This window comes from Ptychodera flava, chromosome 21 (assembly GCF_041260155.1).
Source record: "Ptychodera flava strain L36383 chromosome 21, AS_Pfla_20210202, whole genome shotgun sequence".
Taxonomy (NCBI): Eukaryota; Metazoa; Hemichordata; class Enteropneusta; family Ptychoderidae; genus Ptychodera; species Ptychodera flava.
Genome location: NC_091948.1, coordinates 9,678,418 through 9,695,881, shown reverse-complemented (window position 1 = coordinate 9,695,881; position 17,464 = coordinate 9,678,418). Strand labels below are relative to the sequence as shown.

Here is a 17,464-nt window from a genome sequence, read left to right as displayed (position 1 = left end):
GTGTAGTTTTATCGCCAGGAAATTATAGAACTGTTCCCGATTGACATGTTCCAAACCCCAACATAGTGTGCGTGTGTGTGTGAGGTTTGATACTTCACTTTGACACTTGTTTGTGACTTTGATAAGCAGCGTAGGTGTTGTGGATATTCTGGTCTCATTACATGACAATGGCTCTATTGTTCCAGTCAAAATTCGGGTGTACCCCCCTGGGGGGTCTTATAAACGAACTAACAGCTAATTATGAATTGATAAATAATCCTGGGGGTCTTATAAACGGGCGGGGTCTTAGAATCGGAGGAATACGGTATATAAATGTGCTCCCTATGGTTCAAATGTATCAGTTCATTGCTAAAACGACGAGTGGTTTTCTGCTTTTGATCACAAATTTCAACTTGCAGTGGACAATGTTAACTTCCGATATATTTTGCTCATAATAATTGTCAAATCATAGTTATACATTTCTTTCTGAAACCAACAAGTATTAACATTTAATGCTACACATACTACTAATGAAACTGGAAATATTGAAATCCTTTTATTTTTTACTGATGTCCAACATTTGAAAGTATAAGTGGAGCTGTTGTTAGTTTCATTCTCATCAGCACGTTTTATGCCTCCTGGTTGTTTGTGTGTTCCTGGAGATTAAATTACCCCAAAATTTTGAGTTTTGACTGCCAAACTTCTACTGTTGATCACCAAAATAGAAAACTGGTCAAAATGGACTACTGTCTAAAAATTGAAAGTTTAAACTCATTGCAAACTCAATAGTATTTGTTGTTCACAAGTGAAAATACGTATACCTATTTTTGTTTGTTAGATAGGAGCAACACTCTGCCCTGGGTATTTTTATTTATAAATGGCGAGGACAATTAATTTTTATTACAAATATTATTATTATTAATTATGGCTTTTGCCAAAAACCAGCTAACGCCTATCCTCTGAACTCTCTTAAATATCACAGCACAGCTATATCAACCACTAAGCCGGTTGTTGAATTGAACATCTATTTTGAGGGGTTTTAGCTACTGATTGCTACGCTAGGTGAATTAGTCTTGTGAACATAATGAGTTCAAGCAGCATATAAAGTAACGCATATGCCAGGAAGACTATGTCAAATATGATGACACTATACATGTTGTTCATACAGAGACGCACTAGCACAGAAAGGCACTTAGTGGCATCAAATTATTGCTATTATGCTACTATCATCATCTCAGAAACAACTTGTCTAATTGTTTCGAGATTGAGAGATAGATGGCAAAGAAACTATAGACCTGGATAGCAGTTGTCTATGCTGGCTATTGTTAAATGTCTGTGTACAGGCTTTGTAAGTATGAGTAGGACCTCTGCACTCACTATATCTAGTATAATTATACTTCTTCCATAACAACCACGTCTCTAGTAGCTACAGGGACATTTGCCCTATTCTTTATGTAAACCCCAGGGCAAACTTTCCAGTACACTGGCCACGTTGAAGGAACAAATCAGTCTGTAACAAATCAGAGTTGCTGTAACCCTCCTGTAAAATACAAATGTGGTAATAACAGAATGTAAATTTTGTGACCTTGGCTCTATCACTCAATCTGGCCACTTCTAAAAGAATTTTTCCAGGTGTAAATGTAATTTTGCAAGAACTTTTACCATGATGTAATGCATGTATTAAGTGTGCCTTATCAACCATAAGTACTTCACTTGAACTCTTGCACAAGCTTAAAACTATAATATTTGTCCTGGACATACCTACAATAGTCTTTCTCCTTGAAAGATGTCATTTAAGTGTATATTCATTGTACCAATTTGTGTGGAAAAGTCAATCTATGTATGACAGTGAGATATACTGACTTTTTGTCCAGTTCTCAAAACTATATGATGTGCTTAGTGCCTAGACTGGAACATCTGTCACCCAAGGGCGCTCTCTACGCTCCCTGAGAAGGAGCGCCCTCAAGCAACTGATGTTCCAGTCCTGTTTAATGGCAATGTCCTGCAACCCCCAAAATAAGCATGGTGTCTTCAAACTCATACAACATAAAATGGTCCACTGTACAGTATCATCCACTCTACAAAAATCACAGACAGACACAAGATATCATGGATGTATAAACATCAAATACTTATTTAACTTTATTTGTTCAGTGAACTTCTGAATATTCAGTATGATACAAGCGTAGCAAAGTTTGTAAAAACTCTTCTGTATTGGCTTCCAAATGTGATATTGAAAATGGACAAAAGTCATCCTTCTTTGTTTAAATCTTCCATGATTTCTTTAAAAAAATTTACAAGTCAGTTTGGAAACTTCATGACATTCCACTACAAGTATCAATCTATAGCAGTCTCTCTCTTCAATTTCAAAGCAATGTCATTCTAAAATATTCCTCTGGGTATGCTTATTTACACAGAAAAGTTACAAATAGTTTAAATGTTTTTATGGTAATTTCTTAAGTACAGTTACAAGCTTGTTAGAGTGAAAGCAGTAGGAGTGGAACCCCTGTGAACCTTTCCTTATGGCTGTTTACTTTGGTTTAATTCAATGTCTATTTGAGGGGTATAGTTGGACTAGTCTACTTGGATACAGGGATGACAGCCTTGTTATAACATAGCGGAGTATCGAAACATTCTCAACTTTCTAGCTACAAATATCGATCTCTAGCCACAACATACTGCCTCATTATTCCTGTACAGCTCAAAATAATGTAACATAACTTGTATAGATAAACTTCTATTGAAGGTCTTTTCTGTTGGAGCACACTGTTATCAAAGTGCTTCCTGTGAAATTATACTTGTTGTTCTGTCCCCTTTCATGTGACCTACTACGGTATACACCCTTCAAGATCGGTCGCATGAGGGCGCTGCACATATTGGAATGAGAAAGCTGGTTGAAAATGTCATGCCCAAATGCTTGTTACAGGAGAACAGCTCCTCAGGTTCACACTCATGAAAACAATAGCAAGAAAATCCGTTAAGACAAGTCTAAAGATATGTTAAATTTCTTTAATCTTGGACATTATTTGCTGAAGAAAATAACAAAAGCATATAAACTTAAAATTTGATTGTTTCATATTTTTCACCATTTGGATTAGACTGGCCCCAGTCACTCGGCTTTTCTCGGCAGCAGTTACTGGTGGGCCAATGCTTCACCCCACCCTGACACTAATGCAACAGTCTGCTGAAGTTTATTCCCTCAATTTATTCTGTTTTAATATTTATATACCCACTGACTTGGAGCAAGTACATGTATACACTTGTATCAGTAACTAGGATATCTTAGCTAACCCCTATAGTGATTCATCTGGCCATAGCATGATGAACTGTCTACTTCATCTGTAATGTCATATACAATCAGTCTATTAGCAAACACCGTGACAAGTAAAAGTTGATGGCAATAATGGTGAGCATTGCACATCCATATATACTGTGTCAATATGCCGAACAGTTGAAATTGGCACTTGTAAAATACATGTAGTTTCAGTCATCAACATGTGAACGGGAAAGTGTGTGTATATTTCATTTGACTAAATCACAAAATCACTTCAAAATAGTCATATAGACTCTACTTCAACTTGTTATTTATGATTATACGTGGATTGTTGTAAAACACAGCTGTGAGGTACATCAGTAAAGCTAGAATAAACCCTTTACTGTCAAAGTGCCGAGATATGACACACGGCAACAAGGGTTATCTGAGAAACAAAAGCTATCGAAAGATGCTGGGCATGCATATGCACATGAGCAGCACCATGGGATCACTCTACATATGGCACATGGAGTTTTAAAAATGTTAACATATAAATGCAGCAAACATGAAATCATACTGAGTCTTCCGAACTAGCTATCACTGAGGTCATGATTTGAACTGGTACTGCTAACACTACTCTGCAAGAGATGGTTACTATAAAAAAGCTTTACAACAAACCTATTATCAATCAGGATGGGCAACTAACATTTCTATTCTTGGAAAAGATCTTAAAAACATGACTTGTCAGCAGGATGACAGAAGTAGTAAATATGACACATGGCCAATGGCAAGTATTTCCCTATCTGCACCAATGTGTGTGCGTGTATGAACAACTCCATAAAATATTTTCCCCTTCACAAAACATCAGGAATCCAAAGTTCATGTTGGGTACCTTGTTCACACGGAAAAGATTTCGTGTATACATGTAAGTGCAATAATTTTTGTACGGTGAAATTTCAGCATGAGTTACATATTGACCAGTACATGCAACTTTGTAATGTCAAATTGCTGAATTCACTTGAAGAAGAGATGACTTCATAATTCCGATTACAACAGTACATTCAATGCTGGTCCATTGTTTACAAGTGCACATCTGCGTTTACAAAGCAGCATTTTCTCTTTACTTCACAACCTTGGTTCATATGAAAACGCTAGGCCAAAACTTCCAAATGAAAAAAAATGTTTTTTTAAGGGGCCCTTCCATAGCTTTGTAAAGCCACTGGACCCCCTAGGATTACACTATTATTGATCCATAATATCGTCCTCTACAGGTAAAATATTCTTCAGTCTCGCCTACCACCTGTGTTATCATTACAACAAAGAATACGTGAGGAAACACTACATTGAGTTGTACCTTCAGGTAACAGGTACCAGTTAAATAAATAGCCCTAGAACTGTAAGAGAAAAAACACTACAATAGAAAAATTGACGATTTGCTTTTATGCAAATCAGATAAGGCATCTGAGGTTAAAGGTCAGCCATGCACTGATGAAGCTGCCAGAATGCAGTATCAACCATGGACAACAAATAGACTAGTTTTCTACTGTTTGTACAGCACAAATTGAATACAGGAAATGAAATTTCTGACTAATATATGTGTAAAGCTTGTAAAATATCAGGGAAATTTATTCTTAAATAGATGTTTGTTTTAAAAGGATAATATCATGTGAAGTAAAGACAAACATATAATGATTTAGTAGATAAAAAACTTCCTCCATTGAAATATGACACCACTTTATATATCTGACATTTATTCAAAACTGAAACTTTTGTTTTCCTATCTTTGATAGTAGCATGTTACCATGGTAACCTGATCATTTGTGATACAGTACAAAGCTTTAACAGAGAATTTGACTAGGATGATAATTTTGTTTCTGACTCGCTATCCAGACTTTACGTAGAGTATAGTTTTTGATTGGGAAGGAAAAACAACAATTTTCACTGCTAAATTTCTACACAGTCTGATCCCTTTGGTAAAAGTTTGCAGCCATTTTGCCGAAAAGTTAGCTTTGCTTTTGGGACAATACAGTGTGAAGTATCTCTTTCATTTTCATCTGGCTGGTATTGTTATTGAGCTGGAGACACTTGCAAATATTCTGAAGGTGCATTCTCTTTCAAAAAGTGCATGTTGCACATATACTAAATTTAACGGCACAGTTTATGATTAAATTACGCTTATCTTTCCACAAACCCTGAATTTATATTTCAGTATTACCATGGCTTTCAAATGGAAATGAACTCTTTCCCCGATCCTAAATTTTGTCCCTATTTTCTTATAGACATCTAGATAATTTTTGCTAAAAACCTCTGCATAATCTAACTTTATATTTGGCACTTGTGTAAATATTTGGATTGAGAGCAACAATATATAACTGGTACTCACCACTTCAACGCATACACACTGCTAGAAATCTTTGAAAAAAAAAAGTGACACAAGAAATCTCAAGAAATTTATAAATTTTTCTCATTTTTTTATCCCGTATTTGAAATAACTGGATTAATCTGAATAAGAAACATTATCCTCATCCAGAATAAACTTCATATTTATAGAAAATATTTTCAAAATAAAAAAATTCTGGTGAACAATACTTGAATGTGATTGAGGTGACCACTTGGGGTGACTATGGGGGATGACAGTTGAGCTACGTCTACTGCAATGCTTTCAAAATAAAGGCAAGATGAGAATACCTAGGTATTGATAGAGTTTGAGTAAAAAAAGTCTGCTTAATTACCTAGAGTATCTCTGATGAAGAAAATGACCTGTACTTTATATGGAACATACATACAAGTTTGTAAATCATGGTCCCATGTTAGAATACTATCATTTTTTAAAAACTTTTCAAGAAATGAAAAAAAACAATGCAACAATGAATTATTTCACATTGTCAATTGAAGTTCAGTCTTTCCATGACTATGATTAGGTCTTGAACTTTGACATCTGTCTCTGAACGAGGTCAGTGACCTTGCCTTGCTGATGCTGCCTGATGAGACAGCCCACTTCATTGGTTGGTTTGCAATGAGACAACCATGGCCATTGGCAGGCTCACTGTACCAAAAATCACTTCTATTGTAATTGAGGATTGGCTGATGGCTGTATCCATTTGTAAAAGTCATTGTCTGATTCTTTCAATGAAGCTGATATCTTCTCAGTGCCTCAGAACTGGTTGGCTGAGCTTCACGGCACTGCCGGCAGACATGATGGGTACCTTGTTGTCACGGTGATAACTGATCAGATGAACAACGCTGTCGAATACTTTATCTTTTGTTCTCACCTGGTAAAAGCAGAAAAGTTCACATATCTCAGTCAGATTCAATTACGAAATTATTTTCTGGACAATTTTTATAGCGTTTATTGCTAAAATAATTTGCAAAGGTGTTAGGAAATATGTACTAAATGGCATTTTGATTGTCTCATTTTGTAGTACAGAGTGTGTCTTGAAACATTTGCCAAAACTTTATCCAGTACAACTTTGGACCATTCTCCTTCATGATCCAGAATAAAAACAAGGGGCTACCATTGCAAGTTTGGGACTAGTGACACAAAACATCCAAATTTTATAGATACCACTTGAAATACTAAAATGACCGTAATACCCTGCGGTTTCTCTGGTACCACACTTTACATGGTGACCCCCAGACTTTTATTCTAGATTTGGAAAGAGATGGTTGAAAGTTTCCCTGTGGAAAGTTTCAGCAAATCTTTTTCTAGGCATGTAATATCTAATCATCAATTTTACATGTACAATTATGTTCTTTTGATCAGTTTACTGCACTTGCCACGAAAATCAAATCAGACTTGAGACAGACAGCAGTGCCAAACTCAAGCTATCTTTTTTCCTTTATAAAAGTTTAATCTGCCTGTGATAGATTTTTTTTGGTCATTGCAAAATCTCATAAGGTTTTGATATTCAATGTAAAAATTGGTCTCAGCAGTGTGGGAATGTGAAACAAGTCAAGTCAGTAGGTTCACTCTGTTACAATAGACTATCTCTGTGCTTTGACTGATATTTCTGACATTTAGTGAAATTTCTCAACACCAGGGGAGGTAGTTTTGTCTATTTGCAGGAATATATCCCCAAACTATGCAGACACCAGGGTCCATATATGTGCAAAGTCACTGTAAATTCAAGACTTTTTTGGTAATTTTTTAGATCCAAAATACCATTTTCCTTACATTATTTTTACAATATATCATTGTCATATATCATTGTTCATATAATTTTTATGATATAACCACTGATCGTCTAGTCATTTTTGAAAATTGTGGCCAGATTAACAATTTTAAATTATTTTTCAAGATTAATTTTTATTTTCAGGGAAATTTCCAGGAATTTCAAGGAAGCTTTAAAATTCAAGGATTTTCAAGGGGCATATGGACCCTGAGCCCAACAAGCTCCATTAAAATGTCCGTCATTCCGTTCATACTTACCACACCTTTCGGATCCACAAGAAGTAAATGTTTACTATGACCACCTTGCATACCACTCAGGACATACTGACCGGGTGTGGTCGTACTCTCTCTGACCAAGAAGTCACCATCTTCTTCAAGGAGAAGCTCAGCTTGCTTCCTGGTCAGCGGCCCGTGGAACCAGATTTCATTTTGTAATGACTCCGCCGGATTATCAGCTGTGGCTGCCCCTCCGTGTTCTGATGCTGTTACCCCTTCGCTGTTGGCAGTGGCGGCAGCCGTGGCAGCAGCTGCTCCCCCGCCTGGCTGAAATGGTTCTGTCAAAACAAGCAGAGGGACGGAATCATTTTGGCATTACATCTCTGAAGTTTTCATGATCTGACTAAGATCATACATGGGAATATATTATATCAAAACTATTGGCCAAGTTATTATTGAGTTTTTGATTTTTCACTTGCTCAGTCGCTTTTTGTTGGAAGTGGCACACTTATTTCAAAAAATTCCTATCTACATTCCATGATTCACCTCTACACACCACATACAAAGGTGACATATGCAGTGTTTCTCATATTTTTGCTGTGTATCTGTGCAAGTACATATATATATGTACTTACACACATTTTCCAGTTTATATGATGAGCCCTGGCTGCAGTACATACATGTAAAATGGAAGATAAAATTGTTGACATTTTCACAGCTAGCAATGGAACTGAAGTACAATGCAGTGACTAAAGATCAAATCACGACAGTGATGGAAATGAAATGAGTTTCTGAATCATATCTGCTTCAGTGATATAACATTACACAAACCATATTTCCCATTAGGACCAAGTCACAGAGGTCATGCCAAACCTGCCCCAAGAGGTTCACATATGCTTTCACTTACCCATATCAAAGACATCTGTTGTAGAGGAGACTGTGGACTGCTGGATGCTGTTGTTTTGCTGTGAAGCCACCGATGTGGGCGGTGTCTGTGGTTTGGCTTGTGACTGGCTGGTGTCCATGGGACTGTCTCTACCGCTGCGAAGATTACCCACATCAGAACTGTGCAGGTGTTGAGGAAGCGAGTAAATGTTGTCGTCGAAGGCAATGACTGCTGATTTAGGGACGTCGTATGAGGCTTTGGCTGAATTGGGAGTGTCATACCCTTGAAAAAACACATCATAGTAAATTTAGCGGAAAAGCAAATGTAAACTTGACAGATACATACACCCATACATATATCAATACATAGACATACACATACCCTGACATGCATCCACACACACACACACACACACATACACACATACACACATACATACAAATTCACATATACAATCATACATACATACAAGCACATGCATACACACACAGATACATACATAGACACACACACACACACACATATTATTTACATTCATACAGTTATACAGACATGTTGATGTGTGATGCATAGATATGCATCCCTATTGTTGTATTCATACAGTATGAGAAATTGGAACCAAATGTGCATGTTCAAGCTGTGCAAATGGCAACAGAACAATTGAATTCAAGATTACGCTGGAATATAAGTTAGTATTAAGTGAAATCATTATGGAGAAAGAATGTTCAAAGGCAGAAAGTCAGGATCTTTTGACACTATCTTGATGATCTTTTGTACTGCAGTTTATCCATGAAAACTACACAGTCTCTCATGCCAATACATCACAGACAAAATTTCTTTAATACACAAGGAAAGAAAAAAGTGTCTGGAACTTCTGGTGATATATTTTTGTGTTCAATATCTCATCAAAAATGAAAGAATTTAAGAATTTTCTTCAACTGGTTGAATACTTGATATAGTATTATAAATTTCCGGAAGACTGAAATCTGTATACCATTTACAGAAATGGTAAATTCCTGTTAAATGTTAAATGACCCATGTTGCTTTTGTTTCAAACTTTTTTGTCATGGAGATGGAAAATACAAAATCAACCCTGAACTTATATAAGATTACCTCTTACACTGCCATGGTCTGGCTCAAATCTATTGTCCTCAATGATGATTGTGGACCTGTTTACAGGGACATTGGGGGTGAACAGGTTTCGATGCATCATTTGACCATAACAATTTGTAACATATAACCTCGCTTAACTACATAGCCTAAAGTTTGCAAGTTCATTGACCCGATATCTCTGGCAGATAAATGCTGGAAAAATCACCAAAAGCTACAGCTACTACTGTTAGTTTTTAAGTTTTGAACAGTGTGTAGAATTTTACGAGGTTGTAGAAGTGTCTGTAGTGATGTGGTAGAGTGATGTATGGCACCATCTGAGATTGTCCCCGAGATACGAAGGTCACACTTAAAAAGTTAAAATAACAGAAAGAGGGAGAAACAGCTAAACAGTAGAATATTAACTGAAGTTCAAGTCCACACACTAGTCAATCAGCATCAACCCATTCTTGTATGCACATATGCACAAAGCACACAGCGTGTACAGTGGCTGCTCTATCACCAAACACTACCACCACTGTTACGCATAGTAAACTGAAAAACCTTTTGGCTGTTCAGGCTCCTCGTACAAGTTAAGCTGAGCTGAATGCACAGGTTGCTCCGTTTCAGCATTATCATAGATGCATTGAGAATCTACGGCAACATGCAAGGAAAGCAAAATATGACAAAACAAATAACAAATAAACAAATGAAAAGAAAACAAACGTTATGATTGGTCATGCTGACGGCTTTGCAAACAATCCAAAAGCCCATTCCTTTGTTGTCAAGGATGAAGTGTTCAACAGAAAGTGAATAGTGAGAGAAACATTGATTTTAAAAAATGTTAAAAACATTTTTTTGGGATTTGTTTGATGATGATATCTGTAGCTGTATTTTTTCTTTAGCATTTGTCATAAAAGCATCACATTTATTTGAAATAATGGCTTTTCTATCTTTATGTGAGCTCTGATGGTATTATCACATGAGCCTAATTGATAAGATAAAGGTGGATTTCAAGTATTGATCAGTTCATTCAACGATACAAGAAAGGTTCAGATGTGAGCACAACACTGACAACTCAGAAATGTGTGGCTATGCAACAGGAAAGTGGGAACACACACTGTAAAGATGTTCTTGAAGCAGCATTATATCAGGTTTAGTAAAGCAGGGTTCTAGTGTTAAATCACAAATAAACAAATGAATGGTAGAGTGGAAAACATGCTGTGTTATGGAGTACTGGGTATATGAGTTTTGCTCAAGTTGGGTTGGGAAGGGTCACATTGATGGTAAAGAGCGCCCCCAACAATAAAACATAGAAAGTGCCATGCATGGGGTAACCATGGAACTTTCCCTGATTTTAACACCTTCTGCAATGCCATGTCATTTGATTAGATGTGGAATCTACATGAAATTGTGTAAAATATGTGATAATTGGTGCGAAGAAATTTGACACCTTCTTTGGATGTGTCCTTGGCTACTTCGTACTCTGGATCTTGTGTTCGGAGATGTTGATAAACTGTCTTTTTGTGCAAATCATCAAGTTTTGCATATGGGGCAGCTGCACCTGAGATTAGTGATGAATTTGTTACAATAGCAAAAAACATCACTACATAGTGCTACAATTACACAAAATAATAGTGGAAAATGGTAACACATATTATACTTTCAAATCTTGTTGCTTTCCACTGCACTTAATTTCAACAGCAACTGACTAAAACTATTTATTTTTTTCCTTTTCCCTGATTAATTAATATGTAACTTTTGCTGACAAGTATAAGTTAAACAAAGAGCATATTGATCCAATTATTACAACGTTAAACGTAAAATGATTTTACATCATTTTTGTTGAAGAAAGTGTTGAAATTCTACTTTGAAATTGTGCCGTTTTTCTAATTAAATCACCAGTATTTGTAACTTTTAACAATTTTTTTCATATTTTTGATTAAAATGACATCCTCAGTATGTGAAAGTAGACCATAATTAATACTGAATCGCATGGTTTGCATGCCCAGTCCGCCTCAAGATTAACAGTAAAGGAGTGAAAAATGACTTCTTGTCCGGACCAGAAGTCAGCTTTGTTGACACACGAAACGAAACGTAATCACACCACCGCGCATGCTCAACCACATCTACGCAAGTTTTACTGTGGCATCCGTAGAAACCATACGCTCTTCGAAAAGGTCTGGTCCATCGAAACTGGAGACTCAGCTAAAAACGCGCGAAAGTTGGTGAAATACCGGAAAGATATAAATATGTAAGTGTTTACAGAATTGTTCCGACTATAATGAGCCGTGCAACAAACGTCTTGAACAGCTAAACTAACGACGGAGGCAGTCGATTGTAAGCTGCATGCAAGGCACTGCACGTTGTGACCGATGGTACGGAGATCAAGTTTGCTGAATGAATTGAGAGAGAAAAACATATATGAATAAAAAATTCAACACTTCACCATTGTAATCATTGAACTAGTCGTTTCTTGCATTATGGAGTATAATGAAAATTTCGTTGAAAATAAATGACGGGACTGATTCTGCTCCGTCTACTCAAACGAAGTTTTGTGTATGGCCAGGCTACGCTGCAGGCAACACAGCCTATCAACTTCGCATATCGTTGCCGTACGGCGTAATTGAAAACGCTCAAAAAGGAAAAATTATATCTTGAATGCAGTACAAAAGTCTTACTTATTAATTTAAAAGTATTTCAAAATAATATCGAACGTAACGGGTATCTAATCCTCACAGGGACTACAGTAGTACAACAAGTATCGGCTAGCTGCGATGCGATGGAAGTTCGAACACAAGAGAGATCCCGGCCTCACTGCAAAGTCGTCCCCTGCGCACCCGGCCCGACAGCAAACTAACCTCTTGGTTTGATTCTGTTCTTTATATTTTTGTATAAAATTCATGATACATATCTGACTTTCACAACTGTACAATTTGCTCAGGCTGTAGTCTACAGACGATCGGAGGGAGCTAAGGCAGGCCCCAAATTTGCATGGACAATGCCCGGGACAATTATAGAAGCGGCGGCTCGATGAGAAAGTCATTCAAACCTAAATGAAGTGATCAATACAAAACTTTTAAACATCACTGGTTCTGAAAATTTATGATCAACGGTTCTGACCTACGGAATTTACACTGCGACGTTGTTTTTTGTGTGTTTGGCCAGCTACTAGACCTGTAACTTAAGGCTGTACTACATGGAGGTAGTAGACTGTTCAAGTGCAGCGGGGTCGGGCCGAGATTGGTGTGTGGGGCATGCAGCAAGGTAAAATTGACAGCGTCCATTGCAGAATGCCCGCGTGTTATCCTTTCTCGTTTGGGAGGAAATTTACCGCTGTATTCAGAATGCCTTTTTACCAGTATAAAAGCTCAGTAACTGATGCATCAAGAGCCAAGAGTCTGTAAATTTCTTAGCAGTAGCTCCATTGTTTTTTTCTAAATTTTCGCTGAGATACAGCAGTGCATATACTGGTCCCGATCGTTCTGACTCAGGCGTTCACAGCTGTTTAGGGAGCCGTCATTATTTACGATCTGGGGGTCGGAGGAATTACATTAGAAACTCCGAAATTTTGAGTCGCACCCCAGCCAACCATGATGACTTTGAGTAACCCCCTCTCTAACAGAAAGTTTGGCTTACCTGAGCCCATGTAATAATATGTAGATATAAAAGCTCACCTAATAAGCAGTCTCCGACCATTTGGATGGGTAGCATGTCAATATGGTATGGTTAAATGTCCAAATGGTTGTTGACCTCAAGTCAAATAAAATATATTTCTGATAATATAAAGGATGAATTCACAACAGTTCAGTTTTGTCCTAGATCCTGTGCACTTATAGTGATATCTGTCGAGAACATTTCTCCATGACCCAGCCTCTCCTGCAGAAAACTACTGTGTGACATCATCATCACCACTGTTGATCCTCATCTTTAATGTCGCTGGTGCCATTGCGTACATGAACAACGATATCATTCTCATCGTCACTATCTTCTCTTTCATAATAAGTATTGCTAGTAATAACCCTACTTGTAGTTTTTTGCCTTGCTTCATCTAGTTGATATTTATTTGTACTGTTAGAGTATTTATTTTCTTTTTATTTAATATGTATCAGAGTAAAATATATATAATCAACCAATCATTATTCATTGAGGACAGAGTAAGACAAAGAAAAACATTTTGAGCACCCCCTTATAACTTTCAATTTTTGAATGACCCCCAGGTCGTAAATACTGACGGTTCCCTTACTTGCTGCCAAAGGCCATCGCGTTCACTGCATTCGACAGCCTACCGTACATTGCTAAACTATGTTGCTTCGATTTCGCAATCACCTTGCCGCTAAAGCGACAATCAGCTGAAATTTATACTTCAAGTTACTCAATTTTGATAGCTATTTGCCTACAGAAGTGAGCCAAGTGTATATAGTGTCGTCTTGATTTTACATCGGTACCCGGAGTGACCAACTGCAGGGTGCGCATCGGTGCACTGCCGACTGCAGTTTGAATAATCCGTATATACCGCACACGGTACCAGAATAGAATGTTAGACTCCTCTGCCAAAGTTCTGTATCCTCTGAAACACAGTAGCAGTACGTATTTGAACGGAGAAGAACAAAATAAAACCATTCGCAGGTCATTCAGCCGGCGACCATGGGCGATTACCCGGGCAGTGTGGCGTGGCATGGCAGGCCCCAGGAATGTTGCAGGCTCGATAATGTCATCAGTATCGGCGTTCTCGATCACGTGCACAGCCTACAAATTGTCAACAAACCCGCGCGGCAATCCAACTCGATCGGGCAACATTTAGCGTTTGTATGTCACTACAGGAGCACAAATTTGGCTTATTTCTTTCTGAACAACATTTCACGATGGATGTAAGAGCATAATATGTAATTTCGAACATAGAAAAAGGTTAAAAGTTACAAATACTGGGGCTTTAAATCACAGAACAAAATTTACATCTGCCTCTTTTTTGCTTTTTCTCTTGTTTATCAAAATCTACACGGACTACAAGGATTTGTCTGATCAAGGGCATATGCAGGATTTATTCAAATTAATTCTGAAGAAAAAGATTTTCAGCCGTTTCTAATCCTATGTCATTCCTTTGACTATGGGCCACATTTACACAAAAAGCTGTGAGATCATCTACCGGTAGATGGTGGGAGAGCAGAAGCACAGAAAAACAAGAATTTGAAATTTTGAGACTCTATAGAAAGTGTTACCATCTTCCAACACCAGTAAAAGTTAGTCATTTACTTAGACAACACCACAGCAGCCTTGCAGTGCATAGCTACAAGCCATAGCTACAAGCCATAGCTACAAGCCGTAGCTACAAGCCATAGCTACATGCTGTAGCTACAAGCTGTAGCTACAAGCCTAGCTACAAGCCGTAGCGACAAGCTGTTATAAACCTTTTGCCAAGCAAGCCAAACTTCACACCATTATGGGTAAGTATTAAAACAAACCAATTTCAACTCACAGCACACTATTAATGCTTCATTAATGGTTTATTACAAAATATAGCAAGCAACAAAATGGCTGATAAAGCTACACTGTAATTATCATAGAAAACAATCATGATGATTACCCATATTGGTTTCCTATATGGTTTTAATAATTGACATAACATGCTTAGAAAATTGGCCAAAAACACCACCATTGGTAAAATGCCTTATGATTTCACTTAATCAGATAAGGTAATTTCTACGAACCTGCCCACCAAATTTGAAAACTATTTAATGTGTGGTTTGAGAAGACACCATGTCTTGAAAAATAGTGACAATGTCACTGGTCGCTCCCATATAGTTATCAAAACAAGCTAAAATCAAGCTAAAAGATTTTTTTATCACAAATAGAAACAATTCCCCAATAAACAATAAATAAAATTATACAAATTTCACCAGAATTTGATCAAATCTTACTGACGTCACCCGTAAAAACCTCTACACTAAGTTTCAACTCAATCGGACGTGTGGTTTCAGAGTTAAAAAAAAATTTTTGATCAAAAATGAAAAAAATAGCCAAAAATGCAAATATGCAAATTTCACCACGATTTGCCCAGATTTGAGAAAGGTCACTCCTATGCACTTCCATACCAAGTTTCAAATCAATCAGACTTGTGGTTTCAGAGAAGAAGATTTTTGACCAAAAATGGAGAAAATTACAAAAAAATTCATGAAAAATAGCAAGTCCAAGATACTGACCCAAGATGTGCACAATCATTTCAGGTCAGCCCAAAGTACTTACATGCTAATTTTTCATCTAATCTGCTCAGTGGCTATTGAGATTTTCAATAAAATGTAAACTTGTAAACATATATACATATGGCTATGGGAGCTAACAAACGACCCAATGGTCGACAGAGCTCTGCTGTGTTATGAAGAGAGCAACGTTTTGTGACATATGTATTGATGAAGAAGGTTGAGATCTTTGATAGCTCATTTCAGGATGGCCTGACCTAAAATGGCAAAATTAGCTGCAAAATACAAAATTGATGATTTCATCATAATTATGTATAAAAATGTATACCAAATATCAAAGCTATCACATGAGTAACTTTTGAGAAACAAATATTTTGACCAAAAACGGCAAAAACTGACCCAAAAATACAAAAATTGATGATTTCATCAAATTTCACTATATCACACTAAGAGAACCCCCAGGAACCTGTATACCAAATATCAAAGGCATCAGACAAGTAGTTTTTGAGAAACACATTTTTTGACCAAAATGGCAAAAATTGCACCAAAAATACAAAATTGCAGATTTCATCATATATTCTGTATATCATATTTATTTTATCTGTAGGAACCTGTATACCAAATATCAAAGCTGTCAGACGAGCGGTTTTGATGAAATAAATTTTTGACCAAAAATGACATAAAAATTCCTTAAAAATACAGATTTGCTTATTTCATCACAATTTGAACAAATCCAAGTTGGGCTATCCCTAGGGACCTGTATACCAAATATCAAAGCTGTCAGACGAGTGGTTTTGATGAAATAAATTTTTGACCAAAAATGACAAAAAAATTCCTTAAAAATACAGATTTGCTTATTTCATTACAATTTGAACAAATCCAAGTTGGGCTATGCCTAGGGACCTGTATACCAAATATCAAAGCTGTCAGACGAGCGGTTTTGATGAAATAAATTTTTGACCAAAAATGACAAAAAAATTCCTTAAAAATACAGATTTGCTTATTTCATCACAATTTGAACAAATCCAAGTTGGGCTATCCCTAGGGACCTGTATACCAAATATCAAAGCTGTCAGACAAGCGGTTTTGATGAATTAAATTTTTGACCAAAAATGACAAAAAATTCCTTAAAAATACAGATTTGCATATTTCATCACAATTTGAAAAAATCCAAGTTGGGTTATCCCTAGGGACCTGTATACCAAATATCAAAGCTGTCTGACCAGCGGTTATGAAGAAGGAGATTTTCTACCAAAAACGCCTTTTTTGGCACTAATTTGCATATTTTTGGCATGACAACTTCATTTGAACAAAATCTCATCTACAGCCCATCATCCATGTACACACCAAATATCAAGATGAAATGTGCAGCGGTTTTGGAGTTTTTGATGTTGACGGACAGACATACAGACATACAGACATACAGACATACAGACATACAGACATTTTCCTAGCCTATAAGAATAGCTTCCACTGCCATATATACATATGGCTATGGGAGCTAAAAACATCAGAAAACTGACGCAAAAAAATTACATATGCCAAATTTCATGATTATTAAAAATTATTTGAATGAAATCAAGCCAAAGTACTAACAATGGAAGTATGAAAGCTTCACAAACGATGTTTAAGAGAAGATGTTTCCACAAAAATTGAGAAATACATATTCAAAT

General features: G+C 36.8%; 1 protein-coding gene across 11 annotated transcripts in view; it reads right to left on the bottom strand.

Moving 5' to 3' along the window:
* Positions 1-2,086: 2,086 nt before the first annotated feature.
* LOC139121341 (SHC-transforming protein 1-like) overlaps positions 2,087-17,464 on the bottom strand; it is a 102,700-nt gene continuing 87,322 nt past the window's right edge. For 4 of the 11 annotated variants that reach the window (XM_070686147.1, XM_070686151.1, XM_070686150.1 and 1 more), the window contains 5 exons: positions 11,048-11,158; positions 10,159-10,248; positions 8,527-8,787; positions 7,662-7,957; positions 2,087-6,504 (listed from right to left, as the gene is read on the bottom strand). In XM_070686147.1, the coding sequence (XP_070542248.1) occupies positions 6,379-6,504; positions 7,662-7,957; positions 8,527-8,787; positions 10,159-10,248; positions 11,048-11,158 (884 nt within the window). In that variant the 3' untranslated portion in view covers positions 2,087-6,378. The remainder of the gene's footprint in view (positions 6,505-7,661; positions 7,958-8,526; positions 8,788-10,158; positions 10,249-11,047; positions 11,159-17,464) is intronic. The other 7 variants (XM_070686152.1, XM_070686154.1, XM_070686153.1 and 4 more) reach the window with 3 other exon arrangements.